Genomic DNA, 26089 nt, shown 5'->3' on the forward strand with positions numbered 1-26089 from the left:
CGCTCAACGTAGGTCAAGTAAGCTTTCCGAAGGTACTATTTAGGCGGCCCAAGCCAGCCAAGCCGATCGATACTGATATCGCCACGAGCGTGGCATGGACCTCGGCCTCCTTAACAAAGGCCATTGGTCATCGGCATCGAAACAGTATAGCCAAAATCCAAATCCAATGCAAAAGAGCGCTTGAAAAAGGAAACTTTTAGAGGGTCAAACTGAGAGGGGTAAAGGATTCCAGGGTTGAGACATACGTGGGTCAACATACTATTTCTTCGCTGGGAACCTAACTCTGGTAATGCACACGTTTGGACCTTAAATCGCCACTGTGGCCTACAGTATAGTCAGAGCGAAATGTTCGAGGACGCTGATACAGCCTGTTCTGCAGGAAACCCAAGCAATACTAAGTATCTGCCTCCATGACCGACCGGCATCAAGAACATCTACCCTCATTTGTCTGGTTCATCTTTATGAGAATTCCTTCAGTGTGTGTGTCTGGTCGAACCCTTCAGAAAAGGGGATAAAACCTAAACAGCTTCAAGCTTACCTCCAATACCCTCATGTCTCAGCTAGCCGCGTGGTTGGCATCTCGCAATTTCGAAATGGATCGGTTTGGGCAGTTTTACTGGTCAATGCGTCCCAAGATTCTTTACTCCACAAGCCACGTTCAACTCCAGAGACATTGAATAACCGGTGCTTATATGACTACAAGACCTACGGCAAGCAAGAGAACGTCCGAAACATCTTCTCATTCTCATATCCAGACAAAATTGTCTTAGGCGACCCTTGGTTGCTCTCGTTCACATGCAACAGCCATCGCCGATTCTCCCTTGCACTGCATTTGATGCAGGCATTGGGCTGAACCAGACCAGATGATCGACGGCGCTCCCTGCCTGTATTGGAATGCCATGGCTGTTAGATGGCATGATATCAGCCCCAGCTCAAGGTGTTATTGATAGAATGGCTAGTCGCGGCAAAGATGCTTAAACCTACTTCACGTCGACCTCTTCAGAATGGCTTAATACAATACCCTAGCCGCCTGCCAAGCAAGACCATGATAGCTCAATCTCCAGTTCGCTCACTCTAGTCACTCTTTTTGACCCTAATGTTTAGGTCTACCACACTCCTTTGCGAAGTTCTTGTTTTGTTGCGCTTGGAATAGTTCGACGGTATTAGCCGTTAGGCCAGTCCCATCGTTTTTTATCTTGAGTATTGTGCCCGGAAAATTATTAGCGAGCATGATTCTCAAGCCATCACTTGTTATCTTGCTGGCAGCGGGTGCCTTCGGATTCCCCGCTGTTGGCAAAGAGTACTCCAACTCATCGTATCCAACGTCCCCCTGCGTCAAATGCGTCCTACCTGAGCCCCCAGTGACCCCTCCGTGCCCCACAGGAGATGCTGGACCGAATCGGTTCGGGCTTTCAGGCCAGCAGACAGCCACCTTCGCGGAGAATGGGCCGATTGCCACCTTGTCGCCCAATGTTCACTGGTCTTGCGATACCGCACCGGCTTCGAACGTCATCCCCATCCCGGCCAATGAGGGTTCTCAGATGTACTACGGCGCTGGAGGCGAGTGCAGACTTTCAGAGCCGTTACTTCAGTTACTAACTACTAGACCCAGACCCATCAAAGCCTGGCGGTTTTGCATTCATGACGTATTGGTTCTCGGCCCCATCAGTGAACCTCGACCACTGTGATCATGTGGCGTCGATGGACTACACAGCCGGGGCTCTTACAATTGTTTTCGCTTCGGAAGAGGCTTACAGACACGCCGTGGATACCTGGGCCACCGACGGTGGCTTGATCCTGCTAGCTTTCATCAAAGGCTGCGGAGACCATTCGAAGGGTGAGAGATGCTACTTCGTGGTGTCCGAGTTGGACTTTGGTCCTCCTGGCTACGTTGTCAGAGCCAATGGCAAATCCCGTCACCCCGACGAGATCGCCACATCCGGGTCGGCTACATGGGGTCATTGGTCACCAAGGAAAGGAGAGCCAGGGATCCAACGCACTGGCTCAGGAAGCGGTTCAGGTTCTGGGTCGGCCTTCACTTGGTCTCCTCAGCCAACAGTATCACCGGGATCCGGCTCCGGGTCCGGAGGACAACCTGGATCAAACACCCCTGGAGCCTCCGCAGCGGCGCCTCCAGTTGCGAATCCATCTGGGATCACCACTGCCAATCTTTCTTCCACGCGATCTTGCGCAGGACCGCTGGATACAAAGTACGGCCTTCCCACGGCTTGCTTAGGAGAGTTCTTTGACGAATATCTGGATGATTCTCTTGGGTACACGGATCTCAGCCAAGATGATCATCGATATATCCTTGGTTACGCGCCTGACTTTCCGAATGAAGTCCTTCCGCCTGACTTTGACTTTGATGTAGATGGGGAGGGCTTTTTCAGAAAGCGTCACAACCAGCATCGCAAGCGGCAGGCGGGACTCATCAAAGCGGCCGCTAACATCGCCAAGAAAGCCTATCAGACTGTTCAATTTGCCACAACACTCTCTGGGACTATCAACAGAGAGTTCGTCTGGAAGCTCCCGGATCCACTATCTGGGAATGCTGACGCCAAGAGGGTTCAAGAGAGGGAAGCCAAGCAGATGAGGTCGCCTTGGGGTGATGCCGTTCTCCTCAGAAGATTCAGTAGCAGCGTCAGGGGTAACGGAGGGAGCGCCAAAGAGTTTATGGACGTCTACTGCGTCGGTTGCGGTGTCACAGGCAACGCAAAGGTCGCTGGTTCAGCCAAATGGACTCCTGGCGAGGGCATCGTCGAAGGCCAGGTCGAGATCCGTACAGATGTGATGTTCGTTCTCAAGGTCGGCATCGATGCTGGGATTGTTCTCAAGCAGAACTTCAAAGCAGAGCTATTCAGCCTCGGCCTGCCCGGCCTTTCATTTGGAGTTGTGTCTATTGGACCTCGTATTACAGTGGGCACGAGCGTCACCCTCGAAGCGGCTGCCAAGGGGAGGCTTCTTGCAGGTGCCGAAATGGGTCTGGAAGATGCTCGCGTTGTTCTTGACTTTGTCAACGACAGCAAAGCCACCGACAGAGGCTGGGAGCCTTACTTCAAGCCAGTGTTTGAGGCCGACGGCAGCTTGATGGTCTCTTCAACTCTCGGACTGCCAATCGGCATCAAGTGCGGAATCAAAGTCAGCACCTTTTCGAGGGACGTGGGGGTCATCTCCGAACCATCTATCAAGGGCGTTGCTCAAGTGGCAGCGTCTATCGGAAACTCCGCTGGGGTGCTCGAGGGCGGTTTCACCTCAACAGATGGATGCCCCGGCATCGCAGGACAGATTACCTGGCGACACAAACTATACGCCGAGATCCCCGGCCGCAAGCCCATTCCTCTATTGGACACCAAGGACAGACCTTTGGCGCGAACCTGTCTTCCGTGAGTTTCTCTCCACACTTGCTTTCAGACTCGAGCAAACACTGACCACAAATGTGACTTCGAAGGCTGGTTGCCTCAGCTTCGTCAACGGCAAGGGCTTCGATTTCTCGTCGAGCACCTCAGGACCTCCCAGTACCTACCGCTGATACCGCAACCGATTCACCCCCTGTCCTAGGAGGCCCTCCCATCCCGACCGATCCAGTCTCCTCTTTACTAGACCCAGTCCCATCTCCGGTTAACCCACCTGCGCCCACGGTTGATTCTCCCGCTCCTACGGTTGATACTGCTCCTGCTCCCGTACAGCCGACGGAGTCCTCTGTCGACTCGGTCGTTCCCTCCGCAGACTCCCCCTCTCAGACCATCCCATCCACTCCTGATGCGACAAGTAGCGATCTTCAACCGACTGGCGACGTCGTTGACGAGACGACCAGCGTAGCGGGCTCAACGGACCTTGACTACACCTCTCAGCCCGTCGGCACAAATCCCTACATGGATGACACTGGCCGCGAATTCGGTATCATTACTGACTCGTCGAACTCGTCAATGATTATCTCCTGCAGTAACGGCAACATGTATCCTGTCAGCATCGGCAGCCCAGAGAATGCGGTCTGCTCAGAGCTGTGGGCTGCTGCACAGGACGTGCTCATCTATGATGGAGCCGAGCGTCTCATGCACTACTACACCAACACGATGTCAGTACTTGGTGTTTCCCGGCTTCGAGTCGGGCCCGAGTTTGTGGCTCCCGCAGGCGCTGCCGTGGTCACGTGGGCGGTGTACACTGCCCCGGATGGAACCAACGATTCCTACTACGTGGCTGTCGACTCCCATGATGGCCTCTTCTATCCCATCATCTGTGATTACTCAGATGGAACTGCTTCCAGAGTATTTTTAGCCAAGGATCCAGTGGCAGGTGTCACTTTGTTGGAAAGCGCAGATGTGATGTACTCAGTCACAGGAGGCCAGGTCTCGACCTGCCAGACGGTGGCGTTGGGCCTAAGGACCAGACAAGGGTAGCTGAATGTACTTGACTTTTTCATATCTCATAATTTTAATACTATTCGAATTTCTTCAGTATCTGACTGTGAAGTGGAGAACCCGAAATAACTCACTCAGGAGCACATGGGATCGCGGAGCGACCGTTGGGAAATGCCTAATGCTGACCCAATACCTGCATTCAATTGAGTTTGAATCGTCCAAGCCACAGGAAACAAACTTCCTGCTTCGCACTCCTCTTACGAGATTCCGGATTCTCGTTTAGTACATCAGATTCTGGCGTCATAGCCACACCCTCGCTTATCCTCAGATCCCTCTCGCTCCCATTTCTTCGACAGAACAACCGCCCAGAGCCGGTAAGCTTACCCAATGGAGCAGGTTGATTCCCGTTGCAATGGGATTTGTGTTTTGGATAGTGATCTGTCAGATGTTTGGTCTCGTTTCGTCAAAAATCGCTGTCTTGTTCAGCACCAACAGCGACTTGGCACTTGGGTCCTTCAACCGCTGAACCGCAATTGGATGTGTTGGTCTGCACATGATCTTCCAACACAATGGTCGGATTGCTCCTGGCGTTGGTACAATTGAACATTCATCGGCACTCACGTCTTCGGATTGGTCGACTGATCAGGGGGTGATTGCTCGCCACCTGTTGTGTGTTCGATAATTACGGTGAGCGTGAGATGGCTGAAGCTATAACATACATAAGAAAGATGGTCGCTCCAGGTCAACCGAAATTCCCAGGCATCATTCTTCGCATTGTTTTCTGTCGACTTAACCATGGCGAATATCTTTCTTTCTCCAGCTGGTGATGCCTCCTGGACTGACACGTTCTACTCTTTGAATCGTGGCAATGTCGACACCGAGCTCCAACGTCTGGATGCCAATCATTTCAACGTATGGTTGCCTCTCACCGGTCAGGTAGCACCGACGCATATACTCGATTGGCTCAACCAAACTTCGTCACCAAGAGTAGCGGACGTGGCCACCGGAACCGGGGTTTGGTTGCGCTCTGTTGCCCAGCATCTACAATCCGACGCAGAGCTTTTCGGCTTCGATTTCGACGCAGTCAAGTTTCCTGACTCCACTGCATCATCTAACATCAAATTCAAACAGCAAGACGTGCTTCAGGAGTTTCCTATGGAGCTACAGGGAACATTCGACCTTGTCCATGTCCGCCTGCTCCTAATTGCAATGAAGGCTAGCGACTTCGAAACTGCCACGAAGAACTTATTTCAGCTACTCAAACCTAGTGGATGGCTTGTTTGGGACGAGGTCTCTGCCTTGTCTTTCCGATCAGTTCCGCCCAGCAAGGCTTTTGAGGAGTTCACAAGGATAGAGATCTTGCAGTCCATCAAAAATGGACAAGACCCAAGGTGCGTCGCCTCTATGAAGACAAAACGCTGTTCTGACCAGTCTTGCAGGGGACCCGCGCGACTACCTGAGATCTTCCAGAAGGTCGGCTTCCAGGACTGCGAAACGAAGATTTGGTCTAGTTGGGCAGCCAGTGAAAGTGTGCAAGACGCTGCACGGATGGTTTCTCTGGGAATTGTCAGGCCAATGATGACGGCGGTCGTTGACAATGGAGGCTTGGAGAATGTTCAAACAATGGCCGACGTTGAGCGATTGCATGACACCCTGGCTCGGGATTTGCAGAACGGGACGAGAGTGGGGTTTGATTATGTTCAAGTTTTGGCACAGCGACCTTCGTGAGGGAACGTCTCCTTGTGGTGTCAGTACCTATGCTATGCAAGCCATTAAGTTGTCTTTATGCGAGAACTCTTTTCTATAATTTTCTTTACCTAGATAACGTTTGAAAGATCTCAACTTCTGAGCGGACACTAGAAGGGGCGAGCTACGAATAGCAGAGAGTGAATAAACTAACTCGTAATAAATAAGCAGTCCCTCACAAAAGAAATTCAGTATTTGCTAAATCATTGTTGTTTCTCGTCTCTGCTGCATGAAATTGCCCCTGCATCCATCGGCGTTCATTGAGCTTAGATGTCGAGAGGTAGGGGAATATTCAGGGTCCGGGGTACTATCTGCCAACGGTTGGAAGACTCCGATTGGCGAGGTAGTAGTCAATTGGAGTACAGTGTGAGCTGGGGTCTAATGATCAGGGTATTTGGAACAGCGAGCCAACCAGAACGGTGCTTCATAAGATCACCGATGACGTCCTCTCTGCGCCGCAAAGCGACTGAACACCGGCTGCTGCCTAAAAGAAGCAGCCTTGTTCGAATTATTTTATAATCATATTCGCCATTCAATTCCGTACGCAACCCAACCCGAACCAAATCACCAACGCCAGTGATTCCCCCTTTCTTGAGCGTCTGGCGTTCTCGACCCTAAACCGTGATAGCCGGTCTGCTGTGGCCAATAAACGATCGCCCCGCACGATCACGATGGTTGGTACATATGAGAAGTATAACTGTTCTGCACCGGAAACCCACCGACCGGATGCAGTCTACGCCGATATTTCAGGGATTGGGGTAAGCAATTCGATAGACCAATGCTATCAAATGTCTTTATTGACCTGAAGCAGGTCGTCATCGCATTTGTCATCACCGCGTATATGGTCATTGTTCTCGGCACTATTGACTATTTACTTGCATCCGGCCAATCGACGCCTTCGAGTTCGCAGGTCACATCCGGTATATCAGTCAACCAGATCGATGCTGGAGTAGTCGTTCCCATACAGGCATTCCTACGCTGGACGTTCCCTCTGCTCTTTCAAGACAACCGGCTGGCTGAAATACGTGACATCCTACATTCGGTATGTTCCCCAATTTCAAAATCTATCTAGGAAGTTTCCTCGTGATCATTTATTTACCTCTGTGTCCAGTTCATCATGGGACTATCAGATATGCAGACCTGCACGGGAATTGTTATACTTACAGCAGGTGCCATAGTCATGTTAACAACCACACTCTCGCAATATCACTGGGAGATTGTGGTATTGATGGCGTGGCTATGCCACGTGAGCAACATGTCTGCAATGGCCTCTTTCCGTTCGGCACTGCAGAACCAAGTATTGCGACGATATTGGAGGATCGGCCTCGGAACAGCGTTGACTCTGATGCTGTTTATGTCGAACATTCCAACTGGATTTTGGTACAACGAGGTTCCCTATGCACGCCACACCCACTACGCCATATGTGCCATTACCGTTGAGCGAATGAAACAGGTGATACAATATCTGCCTATCAGCTACGATGTGAACGACGAGTCTGATGGTGCAGGAGCACTTGAACAATTTATAACCTTCGTCGCCTCATCCGTTGTTATCTGCTTAGCGTACGCCGTCCGGATTATAAAATTGAGCGTCCACCTATCGCAACGGGCCTCCAAGATCAAAAAATCATGTGCAGTCTTCTTTGCTGCCGTTATGTCTCGTTTCGATGGTTGCGTGCAACAAATGGAGCCTGGATGGTCTCAGCATTATCTGATTCATGGTGCAAGACCATCGTTAGAAGCGTTGCAATTTTCTGCGGGTTTACACTGCGACTTTGTCGCGTCGATGCTATCAGAGGTGTGTGAGAACTCGTCTACAAGAATGATGACAACGCCTGACGCGAGACTTTCAGCTTCTCTTTGCATATTTCTCTGTAATATGGGTAACAAGGCGCATTGGCAATCTACGAGGGCATATGTGGTCAGATGGGCCCCAGAACACATGGACATTTGGCCAGATTCTTCCTGTGGCTCTGCTTGTGTATCCACTTCTCTCTTTAACAGAGAGCATACTGCTAGTGATTTTCCGCACAGGTGATGTTGTCTTCCCAAATAACGGTAGTATATATCTTGCTAATACTTCATCATTGAAAAAGTGCCCTCGACAGTGCATAATCCTCAAGTTGAATCAGCTGTCGAAGACGAAAGGTTGCATCACCCAGGCAATGGGTCAAGGTCAAACATGACAATAGAAAGATCAAGATTGAATCCGGTTCTGGACATCTACACGATACATCATCACAACCTAAATTTCGACTGGAGGTATCGGGTCAGACTCCAGTTTCTTTTCCAATTGCTCCTGATATTTCTCAACTCACTTCTTGTCGTGGACGCCAACGCATTGAGCATGTTTTTCTATAGTTTTGACACTGTTATCTTCCTTCACCCTTTTGCAATTTACGTCTCAACGCTCCTTCATATTCAAGCCGACGCGTTACTTCCAACTATTTCGACTGCGAGTTCTGATGCCCCAGAAAACCGCCGAAAGTCGGGGCTTCTCTTTTCTGCAGTGTTCGGTTTGATATCCTTCCTCTTCTATGTAGCGCCAGTCTTGGTCAACACCCTCCGTGCCCACTCGCCCGATGGAATTCTTTTTGGTTGGCATTTTCCGATAATTGGCTTTCTGTATTTTGGTGGATGGTGGTTGCTGTTCTTCCAGGTGACAGCCATATCTTTGATCTGCATGATGGCTTGTATGGGCATTTATCATATTATTTGGTGCGGCATAAGTAAGTGGAAATATTCGCGTCATCCGATAAGGCACGATTTGCGGGACCTCAGCAGCTGTTAGTGTTCCATGATAATGCCTGGATAGATTCGTGACGAGTAGCCTCGTCTGCGCACACGACTTGTAAGCTATACTTCTCTCAAACTGGTATCATTTCACACACTTCCTTTCCTTGGGCAGACATGATTTTATTTACATTGCACATTGCAGTCAAATAAATACTAGTAAAGAAGCGAAGCTACCAGAACTATCTTGCCCCCCATCAATCACTGCACCTTATTCCTAGTTCCTCACAACTGCAGCAGGGATATGTCTCGCATCGGTTGTAAGATGAATGGTACCATCCTCCAACGGCTGCAAAGTTGCGGTAAGCAGTCTTGTAGTCACAGATTGGAATCGAGAACACGCCAGGAGTCTCTGCTCCGCTCGGGTACATGGTCAGCTGCTTGTTTCCATTCGAGTCCCTCTGTGAGTTGTCCGTATTCGCACTGATGTTGTAACCGTTGGCGTTGCCATTCAACTTGTAGCCTGCCCACACACTGGTCACAATGCTGTCCTTGGTGAGGCCTCCCCACTCCGAAGCATCGCTCTTGAGCTGTGAAATGCCTTGCAGCCCCTGAAACGCGTCCTGGTCACACGTGTACTCATTCGTTCCATCAGCAGTCTTCCATTGCTGGCAGTTGGTAGCCCCGACAAGGAAGAATGTCTTGCCATCTTTGACAAAACGAGCAGCGTTGACATCGTCCTTGTCAAGCGTCTCAGGCTGGCCGGATGCTCCACCCTTCCAGGCGAAGGGGTTGACGTCGGAAGCATCATCCTCGACCATAATGATGACCGGTTCACTTGTGGGGTTGGAATACCAGGCCTTCTGAATGAGGTTGCCGAAGAATATTTGCTTCATCGCCTTCGAAAGGTCCAAAGTGTCGAGGATGGAGCTCTTAATCCACATCCCGCTTTTGACCTGTGAGGCGAAAAAGGAGATGTCATTCTCGTTGAAGTAGGCGGACCTGATTGCTTCAACTGCAGATGTTTGAATGTCGTGGATATTAACGATCATGCTCTCGATATCGGTGATTGTCGTCATCTTGTCCTTTTCGGCCTTTTCCAGAGCTTTCGTCATTTGCTCTTGGGCAAGGCTGTACATAGAGTTCCAAGCTTCTTCAGCAACGGTGCTCTCACCGATGATGTTGGAAAGTCGGTTGAAAATTCCACCTCCAACAGCATCGAAAACTTGGGTCAAGATCCAAGTGTTCATTTGTGTGGTGATGTCCTTGGTGGGGTCGTACACAAACTTTTCCAGAAACTAGCCTCGAGTCAGTAAATAATTACAAATGGCTTCATGTACTGAAAAGAGAAGCTTACGGTGTTCTTCATAGTAGTCGCTTGACTCGTGGCAGAGTCAATCGCGGTCAGCCAAGCATTGAAGACATTGTTGATCCGGCTCATGGATGTCAAGATGTTTGAGCCTGCGATAGTCCACGGGTCGTTTATCTTACACCCCACGTCGGCGATGCATCCAAGAAAATCCCTGTTGTCGCAAACAAACTGCTCATCGAAGCGGAAATACCCTGCCGCTCCTTGCGACCAAGTGCCGTTCTCGTAGGATGCTTGGATGGCAGTCTTCTTCTTCTTCCACCATGTCTGAAAATCTTGTAGCGCGATGTCGGTTTTCCCAGCTTCCCACTTGACGGATGCTTTTTCGAAAATCGATATGTCGGAGGCGTTACAAATTTGGCAAAGCCAATGATTCTTGTCACTGCCACAGCTGGGTATCTCGAGCTCCTTGACAGCGTTCATGGGCATCACCTCGGTTCCGATCGGCTGGCAAGTTGAATCGCTAGCTCCATCTTCGAAAGCAGTGACAAGGTAGTTCAAGTTGTAAATGCCTTGCGGACATCCTGACGAAACGCATCGTTTGGACCTAGCCGACATGATCGTCTTCCCCGCAGGGTCAAGAAGCTTCATCGTCTGAATCCCGGCTTGAATATTGCCGGCACCATTGCCGTAGTTGAGTCCAGACGTAAGAACCTGTGTGTGCTCCTCCTCGCCTGCCTGGATGGAGATCTTGTAGCCGCTGGGAAGTCCCGGCTTGAGAACGACACTCCAGTACGCCATGTTGCGACTGTAGTAGTCTTCAGAGCCTGAAGGGCGTGAAGTGTATATGGTTTTCACCACAGGATTGCAAACTGCGTCATCGGTCATTGGCCGATGCCACATCGCGCCAACGGCAACAGCTCCATTTTGCGGAGTCATACTGGTTGAATCGGTGCGGCTCTTGAAGGCGTGGTTGAAAGAAGCGATGAGAGGTTGCAGCGCCGTGTGATCGAACATTTTCTGGTTCATGTACAGCCATGGTTGGGCGTCGCTATTTTGTTCCGACCATAGTTCCGCAATGTAATGGCTTTCGGGCCCGTCGTTCCACGTCAAATACTGGACAAAGTCGGCCTGGTCCATCTGGTCGAGGATTCCTTTCATACGCATCGGAAGAGCATGAAGACCGGCGCGGTACACCGAGACGTTGTAAGAGTTCTTGTACTGCAGAAAGCTCAAAGGAACCATATAGAGCTTGCTGTGGTTGTGGGCGCCTTGGGCAATGCTGAGGTCCAGAGAGACGTCCCCAGGGCTCCTGCTGCCATAACCGTCTCTCTCGGGCCATGCGGACTCCCAGCTGAAAAGCCCGTCCACAAGATCTCCCCAGTATTCCCTATCGTCCGCAGGTCAGCTTATGCTCGTGTGATGTAGTCATGACGGAATACGTACCACCACCCAGGATGAGATTCGTAGTAGCCCGTGGTCTTATCGAAGTCGGGGATGAAAAACATCTCGTTCGCCAAAGTCTTTTTCCACTTGTTCCACTTGACATTGTCGAAGTCTGCAGCGGAGAACGCTTTTCATAAACTGTAAGTATCATGGCAAGCGTCTTGAAGGAATACTTGACACTTACTACTGATGACGGGAAGGTCATTCCACTGATAGTAGGATGCACGACCCTTGTACTTCTGGAAGATCCAGTGGTAGTCCAGGGGCTGTATGTGTGGTTAGAAAACGTGCTGGTTCATACGATAAAACTCGACTCACCCCATTGCACGAGTCACGCCCATGCCAGCAAGCGTCGCCAGATGCCCAGACGTCCATGGAAACGTACAGGCCAAAGCCACCGATTGAGTCTGCTGCGTCGTAGAGATATCCGAGGGATGTGTCGATGAAAGAGGCCGTTGGGTCGCCAATGTTCAGTGCAAATCCATCAAATCTGTTGTCTTCTGTGAGCTTTTGACGACACCAGGCATGAAAGACTCAAAAGATTACCCTGTTGCTTTTGCGGACTCTATGTCCTTTCTGGCATGCTCTGCTGTGATTGTTCCGAGCTACACAACAGTCAGTGGCAAAACTTCGCTGGTATTGATACCGGTTCTGACCATGTAGTGGGCGAAGGAAGCTCTCTGCTGCGCTAGTGAAACCCCAGAAAGGGAGAGAGCTCCCGCCAAAGCGGTAAAAGCTCGCAAGAAGCGCATCACGACTCTACTTTTTGCCGTAGCCCAGGTTGAGTAAAAGAAACAGTGGTATCGTGGCCAGTAATCTGGTCGCTATTTAGGAAATGACCGTGTCCATCCCTTTTATCTCTTTCGAGTGTGAATCTCAAACGATGTCGCAGCCTCTGTTCTCAACTAAAGGATTCCAATGCCGGTTTATCGGACCATGGCCCGGATGGAGTGTGAGTCGGTTTGCCTCAATTGAAACCCTTCTGCAGGAACGGATGGGGAAAGTCAGGGTCAGTGTAATTGAGGCAGGCTCAGCTTGACCGAGTAAGTCCTGGATCCCGTGTCTTGAGGGGGCACACTAAAAGCAGCAATGGCTCTCTAGGTAGGTCAAGATACCCGTTCGTGATGTCTAGAGTCTCCCTTGAACTCGGCACCAGCCCACCTCAGAAATTGCAGAGCATTTCAAGCTTCCTCCTATGTACTAGTCTATGCCCGTAGGAGCTTTGAAAAACGATTAAACATGGTATTCGATCCTCCAGGCTCCTCTGAGAGTGAGCCTTTCGTGACAAGGAATTAAAATCCTTAACGGCAAGCTGAATAAATTGGAAGTAATAGGATTGTGATCCCCGTGAGAGATCCCGTCGGTGCGCGATACGGGATAGCCTAAACTCAAATCGAATGTAGCTTATCTGCTTGAAGTTGATTGCGCTGGGGCAGATGTTCTCTGACTGTCGAGAATATTCATTACCTCCCTAACTTGGCATAATCTTTTGCGCGGTTACCTATGTAATGATTTGCTAGAATTTCAATCATCGTTGTGGCTTCAACATTTTTCTGCATCTCGCTAATTCAATCTGAGTGGAATAACGAAAAGAGGGTTGATCGCTGTGAATGCTCCTTATTAGCCGTTGGTTCGGCAATCAGTACCTGCGCCAGGAACATCCCGCCTGTGGTCTTCTTTCCCGCTGCAGCCTGCTTCGCCAAGCTTAATTCAACCATAGATCCGCGCGTTATTGCCATTCTGCCTGGACGCGGCCCGATTCACATGTGTCGAATCCTACGGAGGTGACCTCCGTTGGAGGCGTGTGGGCTCCTGGCCAATGTCTGGACCCAAGTGGAGACTCGAGTCTAATTAAATGAACAAGCTATGGAGAACATGAGGTTGTCAACTGATCGGATCTGGGTCACATACAGCACGGCCTTCGGCCGATCCCGAGTGTTCTAGGTTTGTACCAAGTAGCGTTGTTTTGACGGAAGTGAGCTCCGTGGAAGAGGCACAAACAGCAGGAGACGACAAAAAACAAAACTTTGCTGGTACTGCAAGGAATTCTTTGTGCATCATAAGTATTGAGCCTGCCCCTCTCACGTTCCAGTAAACAATCCCGAGGACCTACATCCAGTCCCCATGGGACTTTCTTGGCTGGCTCGGGCCGACGCGATGTAAACATTCGGCTAATTGTCTGTTCGCCATTGTGATCCAATTGCTGAACGTCAGATGATACTGAATTGGTGGACCATAAGAATCTCGATTGCGCCTATCTTCACGCATATGAATTTCATCGAGATGCTGACTGCAGATGCGACTCAAAAGTTGCTGAATGGGTGCTTGGCTCGTTTCGGGACTACTCCAGAAGATTATTAGTGCTTTTCGTGGGACAGAACGAGATCTTCTCTGTTTCGACGAGGGAAACATGAGCCCGCAAAAGGGCTCATGATGGAAAGCGTTGTTTCTCAAATGAGGCAACAATGACTTGCTCAGTTGTAGTTGTATCGCATGAAAATCGGGCCGGAGTCTGGCAAATGAGGCTCCTGAACCGACGTCGAATTAACACATCTTTGTTTCTTGCATGATTCAAGCTGCCTAGAAACGGTCTACCATTAGAGTTTCTGGGACAGCACATTTTGTTCGGACGGTTGCAGTGGCACAATTCAAAGTCCATGTTCGATCAAAGTTTGTCCTAATCTGGCAAAGAACTGGGGCATCTCATTGGCCAAGACGAAGCTTCCTACGTAGTGGGTTGTATCGTCCAAGGTACATCCTCTTGCATGTTGCACTTTCGGCTGGACAATTGTTCCGGTCATCATTAGAAAAGTCGAGCAATTAGACAACGGATGTTATTGAATGATCATGCGATGATATTGAATCTTGAGAAAAGCTTACGAAGCGGATTGTCTTCCGCGACTGGTCGATTTGCGGTGCCGAGACCCCTTGCTGAGACTTGAAACCGCTTGAAAAAGCCGTTTGTGGCAGAGGCATTGTGCAGAGATTGTAAATCAATCGTCCTTGAGTTGCAACATGACACTTTTCAGAATCATATAGCTATTGGGACCTTAATTGCCTATTAATAATTATTCTATTCTGTCCTCAGTTCGTCCAAGTTAACCGAAGAATGTGGGTTTCTGCCCAAGCACATGGCGGCCGGCTCCTACCTTCGCAAGTGCCCCCCATCTTACCATCTTACGCGAAGTTTGGCCAAGCTGGGTGGAATCATAGGGCGATGACGGTTTCGCGCTAATGTTCGTTGCGTCTAGCTTCAAGTTAAAAGCAGAGAGTGTGGAGCCCAGCCAAGGGATTGCGCCTCGTCGAACCAAGCCATCTCGACCTCCAAGCTGGGAAAACAGATAGATTCAGTCGAGAATGCGGGGCAAGCAACACAAGCAGCCGTGCCAATGTTATCACATAGGTGAGCACGTTGAGCCCGAGACTGCCGGGCATCATGTTCGTTATCGCTTTGTTAATGTTTGCCAGGGTCCGATGCTGCGCCGGCTGCCATCTTTCCCGCTCTCGGACAGTAAGATGAGGCTCCGCTGACATGCCAAATTTGGTGTTTGCCTGGGTCAAGCGAAGGGCGAAGCGCGCGCGATGCTACAGCAATGGGTCTCGCTTCACTCTTAGCTGTCGCAAGCCTCGGCCTCCCTTAGTGTGCTCCACAGCTGAAGAGCTCGGCAGAATTGGCAGCTGTTAGCGGCGAGCTTTCGTGCATTTCTGAATGTTCTTTTTGCGGGATGTCTTTCAGTTGTACTTACACGATTTTCTTCTGTTCATTGCATCCTGAACTCATGCCATTCCGCTTGAGAACTGATATTCCATGAGATCCAACCGCTGACCTTGGCGCTACACATGAGGAACGATTGCAAAGAATGGACCTCATCGCTCTTGGCTTGGGGACTCATCACAGACACCAAGAACGTCTGCTGACTCGTTTGGTTGTACGATGCCAGAATTTCTGCCTTTGAAGGAGAAAATACCTGGAAAACGCCACCATACTTGGAACCATCGTCTCTCTCGCAATTTCTCATCAAGCCGACGACCTGAACCTTGAGCAAAAGTCACGTACGAGTTCCACTTGGCACCAGTCACAAGGCTGACTAGCTGGCCGACATCTGTCATGACGTTGACCCTGATTTTCGCATGGCCCCGCTGACTGCTGCTATTACTAGTCCATGCTCGCAGCACAACGCAGTTCGACCACCAGGGTCATGACTTTTGACACCTTCGCCAGTTGACTGATGGGTCTGAAGTAAATTATGCAAGACGTTTGGTACGAACTCGTTATATAATAGAGTTGTCTCGGAAATGCCAAAGCTCGAAACAATCATAAAGCTGGGTCGATATAAAGATCCCTAATAGCCACCAGACCGATGCGGTAATGAAGATGAAGTCAGGCCTCACATTCCTTTATACAGTCCTTACATCATGTCTTTCAATTTTCGTTCGTTCCTGGCAGGCACCCTGTTGGCCGTCTCGCCAATCGTAGCCGGGGAGGAACCCATTGTTAAGCGGGCCCGCTTCGATGCCGAAGCCGTCATCATCAAGGGGACGTGGTCATGCACCCCTGAACAAATCCTCACTATCGACCAGGCCGTCGTCGACGCCCACGAGTTCGCAAACGAAGCTCTCACTGCGCTCAAGAACCCCAATGTTCTGAGCTCACCGGCCTATTACAACTGGTTTGGGTCCGGTATGCCCAATCCTATCTCTCTTCATCATTCATAAACACTGACATACTCTCACCATCAGACGCCGGCGATGGCCCCTCGGTTGCTACCCTTCGAGACAGACACTACCAAGTTGTCATTGACTCCCTCAAGCCCCCCAGCGTGGAGACCGCCTTCCGCTTCAAGCCAGAGCCCTTCTTCCCTCCTAACACTGTCACGGAGAACAGTCTCGTCTTTGGCTGCTCCGGCGCCACGGGCCCTTGCGCAGATGGCGCCATGGTAGCGGGCGTGAACAGCGCGACGGAGAGCCAACCAGCCGTGTTTGGTACCACCATGCTGCTTCTCTGTGAAACCTTCTTTGATACTACGCGTGCGTCGAACAAGAAGATGATTGAGAACTGGAGGGCCGAGGGTTCTGTTGGAGATATGTCGCGTGGCTTCGCCCTGGTACACGAGGTCCAGCACATGCTCATCGCCACGGGAGATGGCGAAAGAGCTGATGATCTGAATAACCCGTTCTTTGGCATCGTCGACGATAGGTCCGAAGATTGCTACTCTGCCAACTGGTGGGTCGAGACACATGACTTGAACAATTGGAGTCGGGACTAACGTGACATACTAGTTGCTCCCGTTTATCTGCGGCTGAGAAGGCCAAAAACGCGCAGAACTACGCCATCTTCGCCCTCGACGTCACGGCTTTCCCCATCACGAATGAGCAACCCAATGCTTGCCAAGCGCCTGCCCGCCCGTCTACGTTGGCTAAGGTGAGACGGCAAATAAGCTTCTCCAACTCGACCATGTCGTCCAGACCACCATCGTCATCATCTTCAGCCACGCGCACTCCCATTCCGCCAGTGCTCACCAGCTCGGCTTCGCAGCGTAAGTTCCATCTCCGTCAACTGAGCCTCATGGATAGTTCCTAATCGAACTTGCGCAAAACAGCTCCCGCTTCGAGAATCTCCTCCGCCAGACCCTCTTCCAGCGCCGAAGTCATCGAAGTCTCCGGCGCCGTCGCTGTCATCATCCCTGCCGGTGCAGTCGCGTTCGGCGGTCCAGGGGGCGGTCTCGCCAACTTCGGCGGTGTAATCGTCCCCGTTCCCGAAGGCCAGACCGTCAGCGACCCGTCCAAGGACCCCAAACCCTCCGGCGACGCTCCGTCAACTACGCCCAGACAGCCGAGCACCACCAGCTCGGCGCCTGCCACAAGCTCCAGCTGCGCGCCCCCGGCACAAAAGTCGTACGGCCCCGCGGTCGAGAAAGTCTGCGAGGACTGGTCCGGCATGAACCAGACGGCCTTCCTGGGTCTTATGGAAGCGGTTCCCGTGGTCGACTGGGAGGGCGCCCCCGTCGTGTCCATGACGTCCATCTTGGAGACTGTGGAGCCGTCTCCCACCTCGCTGGTCGAGGTCATCACCACTGTTGCACCTGCGCCGCCGACCACCACCTCCGCGGAACCGACCGTCGCGCCCGTGGCGTGTTATAACTTCGACATAAATGCTTACGGATACTGCTGTCCTGGACCCGGTAACCCATGCGAGAATGACATCGGCAAGTGTTACTTTAACGGGGAGGGTGTCTCTGGCGGAGCTAGTGGGATCGTGCCCGATGGCGCGAGATGCCCTCCGCCCCCCGGCGCTGAGTACTGCAGGGGTCCCTGTGAAGAGTAGTACAGAAAGATAAAGAAGATGGACGATTGAGACATAGGTAAAGGTCATTTACCGTCAGCTATGTGATATGTGTAGCATATTCCCGAACACAACTCTAAGCATATCTTCGTCTACAAGATTTTGCCACAGTGACTGTATCCTTGTTTCTGTTGTTGTTCTTCTCTCTAGTGCTGCGGTGGCTCTCTTCGTTCAGAACACCCTCGTTGGTTTCATCGTGCTCGTTATTTGTATTTTTCTTTTTATCTTCACTATTTAATTCATTCTACTCATCTTGTATAGAGGTTACGTAGAACCCATCGCAAAAGCGACTTGTGAAATCAAAGAAGCGTGTGGATGCAATGTACTACTCTGCTGTTGCGCCACTGTGAACGTCTAATATTTTGAACGGGATTACTGCGCCCGCATGATTCTCATCCTTAATATAGGATCCCCCGAGCATCTAACGAGAGCCCATCACTATAAGGCCATGCCGGCTTTCAATGCTGTTGCAAAGTACCCTGCCAATTTCTCGTATCTGCAGGAGCATCGTACCATGGACGCTAGCTGTAGCAGCGAGAATTGAAATCCAGCATACGCTAAGTACATGGTTTTGCCAGATCCCGAACCGAACGGACATCCCGCCTTTATTGGAGAGCGATGGGGCACCACCATCGGAAGCGGATTGTCTCCGGTCGGCACGCCGAAGAGTCCCGAACCGATGGTTGAGACTCTGATGTGGGTCATTGCCGGGTCGGCCTCCCAACTGGGATTGGTGAGGGCTTTGATACGGGTGGCCTGGCGTCAACGGATCAGGAGCTACAGCCGACGCCTTGATGTCTACCTGAAGGATGAATGGAAACATACGGAAAGTACCTAGCATTCATGATCCCATAAAATACAGGCCAGGCGCCAACGCCCACGCTTCCGTTGGCTTATGGCCTGTATTCTGGGTGAAGTTGACAACTTAGAGACTTAACACCAAGGGGGAAAGCCTCTCTCAAAGGCGTCTCTTATTCTTTGTCATACATCTGAGTTATTGAAGTATCCGGCCTCCGTCGAAGCACAAATTCCAAAGAGCCCTGTATCCTGGCCAGCTCTGTTAGAACTTTGACTATGCAAACCCTTTGTCATTGATTTTAATGTATATGAGGACCAGACCAAAAAGCTGGATGTGGCCTCGTGATGACTGAACTCTGACTCATCTGGAATTGTAGGACTCACAGGTAAGATCTTCGTCTATTTCCACTTGATTTCATGTTACACTTGGAAAGTGACAGCATGGAGCCCCTCCGGCTTCAGAGGTCAACATTCGAGCGCCTTGCATGGCATTACACTCGCCCCTGGTTATGATGGCATCATCCCTTGCAGATTAAGCCATGGAGGATCGGCCGATCGTGGCCCGAGTGCGGAGGATAAAGCTTGGTGTGTTGGTAGCCAAGAACGCAATTGCGGACTAATCTATGTTATTTTGGAGTTTCTCGCCTCGTGTGTGGGGCAGGTCGGAGACGCCAATTTATGTATCTGCGCAACTTTGACCAGAATTACGGAGTATGACGGGGTATGGCGGGATAATATTTCCTTATTTGGAAGGACGTGTGTGTTTTCGGTTTCTCGGTGCTTTCGAGATCAGTTGCGTTGCTCTTCTTTGGGTCCTATGCACCGATATTGTGCCACTCGTTTAGTCACTCGTGATGTAACCCATCTCCGTAACTGACCCAAAGTTGTAAAGGTTCTTGGGCAACTGCGGCACGCAATCAGGTCCTCCAATGAGGCCAACTGAGGCCATATTGTTTAGAGTCCGAAAAGTCTTTTCTCGAGGCATCTTGAGGTCCAGACTGTCCATTGATATAAATATCCCCAGGGACGGCTCCCAATATCATTGTTCAACGCAACATCGTCTTGTACCGGCGCGTCATATTTATCAGGATTTTCACGTTGCATAGACAGGGCACGCGATATTTGGTCTTGCAGTGCATGTGTGGCGTTTCCAATGTCGCCGTTCGATCTTCGTCCAAGAGGGAGGTCGCGGGCGACTTCGAAATCTCGCAAAGGTTGCCCCATTCTTTTGATCAAGGTCTTTCGCCAGATCTGGAGGCGATGCAGAGGAGGTGTTCAAACTTTTAATTTCCCTAGTTGAACTTTTTATAGCTTGAGACATAGGAAGAATAATTTAAATTGGTCGCCAGTGGTGATTTTGAGACCTTAAGCTGAAGTTTAGTGAGGACTGAATTGCTCGCCTGCGACAATGATTTCTTGACCAAGATACTTTATGCGTGTGGGTCAATCAGACTCGACCTTCTTTTGGAACTCTTTTGTGTCCAACTCCTTCTTAGTTCCAAGGAAGGTGAAATTCTCGTCGGCCAAAACTCCGACTGTGAAGTGCCTTGTCTGATCACTTTCCCTCCGAAACCAGCCCAGGCGGAATCGAAGACCTCGTAGCTGTTCATACGTCTCGCCTTTTGATAGATTAAGTTGTGATGGCATGTGTTGTATTGCGTTTGAAGACTGAAGGAGGGCAGTCGTCATGGCAATGCTGTTGAAGCCATCGGGTGCCAAACCCTTGACATCCAAGTCAAGAAGACCCTTTCGCCAACCAAAGAAACGTCGAAGGACTTTGGAGCAAACGATCATAAGGTGAGCCGCGAAAATAAAACTGAGAATTGCCACAAGCGTGTAAGTTGGGACTGTGTTTTGTGTTAGCTGCTTAGCCTCGTAGTCGACCACAACGGCCTCCAATGGGAATCGTGACCCTGGGATGGCGATCTCTTCTAGACTGAGTCGATTCTCAACGTTGAGTAGTTGAGCGCTAAGAATTGCACGATTTCGATTGAGTGCTTCGAGTATTCTGTCATCCATTTCTTGATTCCCAAAGTCTTCCAAATGAATATCTCCATAAGGCTTCATCACCAGACTGAAGGGTCTACTCATATTTCCTGCTTCTTCTGGTCTCATAGAAGAACTAGTGAGAGGATAGGCGGTACCAAGATCGTGAATACCCGAGGACCCGTCTTCAGTATTGTCGAGATAGGGCAGGGGCAAAGAGCGGTACCAAGGGCGCATGGTTAGATTGTCAGGGCGAGGTGGGTTATTGTGATCGATGGCTAGCTCGCCATCTACCATGATCAGTTTAACAGCCACCATTACCTGGGTCCATGAGTCGTGACATGTCCAGGCACGGAAGGAAGCAAACCGTTTTGCGGTATAATCCCACTTCGACCAAGTCAAGAGTAGGGTCTTTGAATAAGCTGGTTCAGAGTCAGTGGGTCCGGAGGGTCCCTCTGGCTGACACACGGATTCGGTGTCCGCATCTATAGACCATTTTAGGTCAAAAAGCCTCTTCCATGCCGGAAATTTCCGGGTAGTATGCCTGCGGCTCCCATCTTCGCACGCGAATTCCATATTCACGATGGAAGAGACATCATGTTCCTGGTCCTCTGGAATCGCGATAGTAACTCCGCGGTTGTCGTTCTTCAATGGCTGTGTGATGACGTTACGGTTCTGATCCGTTGTGTATACAATGTCCACCTCAGCCTCCTGACAAATAGACAGAAGACTAGCTGCTGGCAGCGAAATCTCGACCGTAGCGTCCTTAGCGGTCTGCACGATTGATGGTTCAATCTTACTGATGCCGGGGAAGGCGAGGTCGAGATAAGTGTTTGGCGGATAGGTGATGTTTCCCTCTCCTCTCCGTAGTAGCATACTTCCCAACTTAGCTCTATTGTCTCGATAGTCTTCAATGTTTTTCCAATCAATGGTTCTGTTGCTAAAGGTGCTCAATTGTGTGAGCTCGAAACGAGTCCCCTTTGGTACAGGCTCAACCTGCAGCAAAGTGGAAGCGATGGTCGTTAAGAGTATGCTCATGTTAACCGAAATTTGAAGCAGAATCATCGACCCCGTTCTTCGTCGAATCACGTGGAACATTGCCCGTATCTGCGACATATCCAAAGGCGCCGTATCGGAGACTTTTGCTGTGCAAGGTCCAGTGGAGAGAGAATACAGCGTATGTAAGGCCCTGGTTGAAGTGTCATAGGAAGTGACGTAGGAAGCAACACCCAACATTATGGTTGTAGGGAGCGAAGTCCACAAAAGATACCACCGTCCCTCTATTGCTGCAATGCCATCCTCGATTCTTGACTTTTCAAGAGTACAGATAAGGGCGATGATAACCCCAAGAACCACAAGCATGAATACAACCTGGGCCCAAGATCTCAGGACAATTGGTACAAACTGGCTGCATCCCCAGTCTATCTGTGCGACATTGCGTTTGGGCTGCGGGGCCTCATGATGCAGGTCCGGACCATGATGACGAAGAAACATGATGCCGCCGAGAGCAGTTGCTGGATCTCGTTGCCATACTAAGCTATCGTTCTTGTATCGCAGCATAACGAAACACGAGATTAAAGCCATGGCTGTGAATATGACAAGCATGGAAACCCCAATCGGGAGTACGACGGCCAATCTTTCGGTATTCCTTCGTAACTGCCCAGGAATGACAGAAATATTGGTTTGTCGAAAATGATAATGAGCAATGTATGGGCCAAGTCGACTTGTCACTCCCATCATAGCATCGTATAAGACGTCTGTTGTGTTGAGCAAGAAATCTTCACTCGGCTCTTTCTTATCTTGAAACTGCAACCATATTCCAAGTGGCCCATATTTCGCTTGGCCAGACAAGGGTGCTTGGAATCTCACATTGAGAAACGGAACGCTTTTCATGATCGCAGACCAAATGCTGACGTTGTATGGAATCTGAGATTGATTTGGTAAAATGTTGAGAATAGGCCTTGATCCATTGTCGATAATTTCCACCGGCGATATCCATGATGTTTCTGAGCAAACGATTGCTGCAAATCCAACAAGCCTTGGATAAGAAGAATTCTTCACGCCCAGCGCCAAAGTACTAGAATAGTAGATGAGTTGATTGGCTTGTCCAGGGAGATTTGGACACCGTCGACTCCCGCCGGGGAGGTATTCCACATTCCAGTCCGTGAAACTCTCCACGTCGGAGTTTTCATTATAGTATTGGTCGATGGAATGCGATATGTTCTTGCAATTCTCAAAGTTAATACTTAGGTCGAAGCCAACTCGACTTGTCATATTCGAATCGGGGTTCTCCAGAAGCTGCGCCTTTGTGACTGTATAACTATCTAGCTTGAGGCAATGGAAATTCATGACGAACCCATCCACGATAAGCTTTACTGGGGCACCAACACTTCCACGTGGCTCGAAAATCTGATACGCAGCGTTCTCTGCAACGCCGAAAGGGGTAAGCATCTTGAAGTCGTGGATAGCTCGAGGAATATAGTACGCGCTAGAGTCTAAATCGGCCCCTGTGCTAAGAACAATATGGCCAGGGATGTATATAGGCTTGGTAAGTTGCGAGCTTCTCTCAAAAGTCGATAGGTTGAAGGCATCGAGCACTCGAATATTGTTGTCGTGCCAGACTGGAACTTCTGCAAGCCGATAGAGTCCTGGAGCCAGGACTGTTTGAAGGGAGACAAGGATTGAGACGATGAATACCAAAAACACAAGATAATGCTTTCGGCGTAATGATTGGAAGATGACGATTGGAAACAGCATCGATGTGTAGTCGAGAGATAGTTCAAGGCCATTATTGACCCCTTTGCGACGGAGTTCCATCCAAGGCGTGTATCTGGCAGCCTGGAGGCTCACTCTTGCCCAAAGACCAGCCACAATAGTGAGAACTACATGAGAGGCATTAGACGACCACACCACAAGGTATCTACTCAATGTTTCAAAGTGACAGCTCACCGGCAGTTGGGCCAAATCGCCAGTTGTATTCCAGTCCTCGTCGTGTTGAGCATAGGCCATGATGTGTCTCAGAGTACCACACCATGCCAGCGAGCGCGATCGCTGCGGAGAGAAAGAGGCCAGCAAAGCCACCGAGAATAAGAGGCTGAAGCCACCATGGACGCCAATTTGCCTCGTCTTTGGCTAGCTGTGGTCTCCGATCTTCGATGTCATCGTGAGAGGAGCTCGCAACTTCCTCCTCTGCGAGGGTTGTTTCTTGCTGCTCCTCGGATGAATCACTGGCGAAGACGTAAAGAGGTTGGCTACCCCCCACGTTTTCCCTCACAATCGCTTGATCCATTCTATAGTGGGGGTCTCGATGAGCAGAGAGAGACCTCGCTCTTCGTATCTGCGGAGAGTCTCTGGTTGCAGAATCTGGGTGCTGGATGTCCCCAGTTGATTGTCGCCGTAGACAGCTTCCCGAGGGTCGGTCCAGGTTTCGTGGGAGATTGTCAACGATATTGATGGAATCCATGACGCTTGGGACTTTCTGAACGAATGTGGTTTCAGATGCATTGAGGTTCGAAATATGAAGTGGGCGCATGCAAGGGTGCTGCAATCTAAAAAGGGCATGCGTTAGTTCGATTTACTTGCAACCGGTGCTCGAGTTTGAATAGTCGACGGAGGGGTAGGCATTCTTAGTTTCTCTTGAGCACCAAGGCTGTTGACTGCTACGTTGAACACCAAAGGCGACGTGCAGCGATTGGTGATACGGGCGGAGTCCTTCCAGCAAATGATCCTTGTGTACTCTCAGTTGAGCACCGTTGTGACAGGTGGCGTGTGACGTGAATTGTAGCAAATAATGCCAATGCCACTGGTGCTATGTCGTATCTGTAATCCTCATCGCCTCATCCATTTCTGTTTCTGTTGTTCGCTCGTGATCATTTGCTAGCTATTACTATTATCCGGTCACCATGTGGTAGGCTGACCTTATTTATGAGGATGAGCAAAAGATCCTGGTGAGGTGGGCTGAGAGATATCGCGCGATAATTGGCCCGGAAAGCTGCCTGTATGTCCACGTACCTGTGGCATGGTTTGATAGGAGTCCCAGGTTTTGATACTTACAGTTTCCTTCTACAGCCCGTCGTACCCCGCATGATTTCGTACCACACAACAACTTCGAGTGGCTTGACGCTGTAGCAAATAGTACGACTCGTAAGTAATGATTCCTTATTTTCGAAACGGGAAGATCTTGGATCGGAAGCTTCGTGAAGAAACGGATTATAATTTGCAACGGCATCGGGGACTCTCGACTCAAACTTCCCTCGTTGGAGATGATCGATTCATGGTCATTATGGCACTGGGTCCAAAACGTGTTGCAAACGTCTGTTCCCATCTACACCCGTTGTTAAACATGTTACTTATCTCCAGGTCTTCGAAGCATCCGCGCTTCTCTTCTCTCGTTCCTCGTTATCCTCGGCGGTGAGCCTGTCCTGCATCTCAACCAGAAGCTTGCGGCATTTCTGACGCTGGAATCTCTGCAAGTTCGGCCAACGGCACTTCCGATAGATTTTCTGAGCCTCCTGTGCGTCAAATCAGTATATGGGTGTACTCTCCGGCATAATTTATCTCAGAGTAGGTATACTCACATCTATCCATTTCTGATGAGCTCGCATCCACTTCGGTTGCCACATCTGCCACTCGCTCCTGTTGGAATCCACGGCACGGGAAACATCTCCAGCGAGATCATGTCCTCGCATAACCCATCGAAATAGGCAACGGCGGGTATGGGTCTCGCTGTGCGCCATCGCTCGTTTTCCGGGATCTCCTCCTCCGGTCTCGAGATGTATGCGTCATGAGCAATGAGCTCGCCTGCGATGCAAAAGGATTAGATAACAGGGACTTTCAGCCCGACCAGACGGCCTACCCACCTGTATTGGTGTCGAGCAACCACCACATCCCCAGCCTGTCTCCTCCCAGTGGTTGGGACAGTGGGACTATGCCTTGTGGGATTCTTCCCTCTGGCAACGGCCAGAGTCCGACAAGATTGGGGTCCTCGAGTTGATAGTTCTCTTCAGGCCCACAAAGGATATTTCGGAAATAGTTGATGCTCTGGGTAGACGGGAATATGGGCCTGCGGCTGGTGACATACGGAAGATGTCGGACCAGGTCAATCGTCGTGTCGTTGAAGCCGAGGCGTCGCAGGTTCTCGAGGGGGATGATGTCGTCGCCCCAGCCTCCTTCGGGTGAGTAAGCGATGTGTTCAGGTCTGATTGAGACCATCTTGGAAAGCAGTTCATAGTATCGGTTGATGCTTCCAACAATAGCATCCCGGTCATACGTCGGACCGGCGTTTTCTCCCTGCGATATGCAAGCTTCAGTGGACATGTTCACACACCGAATGTGGTCTTGTTGTCGATGTTGATGCCTGGCACAACTCAG

At 50.4% G+C, this 26089-nt stretch overlaps 5 protein-coding genes across 5 annotated transcripts; 3 read left to right on the forward strand and 2 right to left on the reverse strand.

Moving 5' to 3' along the window:
- Positions 1-1229: 1229 nt before the first annotated feature.
- Positions 1230-4397, forward strand: CGCS363_v010599 (uncharacterized protein; the record flags this gene model as incomplete). Its single annotated transcript, XM_036642448.1, has 3 exons — positions 1230-1533; positions 1613-3383; positions 3449-4397. The coding sequence occupies 3 exons, from the start codon at positions 1230-1232 to the stop codon at positions 4395-4397; spliced, it is 3024 nt and encodes a 1007-aa protein (XP_036491990.1).
- Positions 4398-5153: 756 nt separating this feature from the next.
- tcpN-0 (N-methyltransferase tcpN) lies at positions 5154-6086 on the forward strand (the record flags this gene model as incomplete). Its single annotated transcript, XM_036642449.1, has 2 exons — positions 5154-5749; positions 5798-6086. 2 exons carry the CDS (start codon positions 5154-5156, stop codon positions 6084-6086), a joined length of 885 nt encoding a protein of 294 aa, XP_036492175.1.
- Positions 6087-9114: 3028 nt separating this feature from the next.
- Mutanase-6 (Mutanase) lies at positions 9115-12251 on the reverse strand (the record flags this gene model as incomplete). The annotated part of the gene is made up of 8 exons (XM_036642450.1): positions 9115-9121; positions 9174-10135; positions 10195-11536; positions 11593-11719; positions 11777-11858; positions 11911-12082; positions 12139-12197; positions 12249-12251. 8 exons carry the CDS (start codon positions 12249-12251, stop codon positions 9115-9117), a joined length of 2754 nt encoding a protein of 917 aa, XP_036492173.1.
- Positions 12252-16008: 3757 nt separating this feature from the next.
- CGCS363_v010602 (uncharacterized protein) lies at positions 16009-17917 on the forward strand (the record flags this gene model as incomplete). Its single annotated transcript, XM_036642451.1, has 4 exons — positions 16009-16273; positions 16333-16816; positions 16873-17129; positions 17193-17917. 4 exons carry the CDS (start codon positions 16009-16011, stop codon positions 17915-17917), a joined length of 1731 nt encoding a protein of 576 aa, XP_036491602.1.
- Positions 17918-25298: 7381 nt separating this feature from the next.
- On the reverse strand, positions 25299-26035 carry CGCS363_v010603 (uncharacterized protein; the record flags this gene model as incomplete). Its single annotated transcript, XM_036642452.1, has 2 exons — positions 25299-25519; positions 25579-26035. 2 exons carry the CDS (start codon positions 26033-26035, stop codon positions 25299-25301), a joined length of 678 nt encoding a protein of 225 aa, XP_036492176.1.
- Positions 26036-26089: the final 54 nt, after the last annotated feature.

This window comes from Colletotrichum siamense, assembly GCF_013390195.1.
Source record: "Colletotrichum siamense strain Cg363 chromosome Unknown KSG_Cg363_contig07, whole genome shotgun sequence".
Taxonomy (NCBI): domain Eukaryota; kingdom Fungi; phylum Ascomycota; class Sordariomycetes; order Glomerellales; family Glomerellaceae; genus Colletotrichum; species Colletotrichum siamense.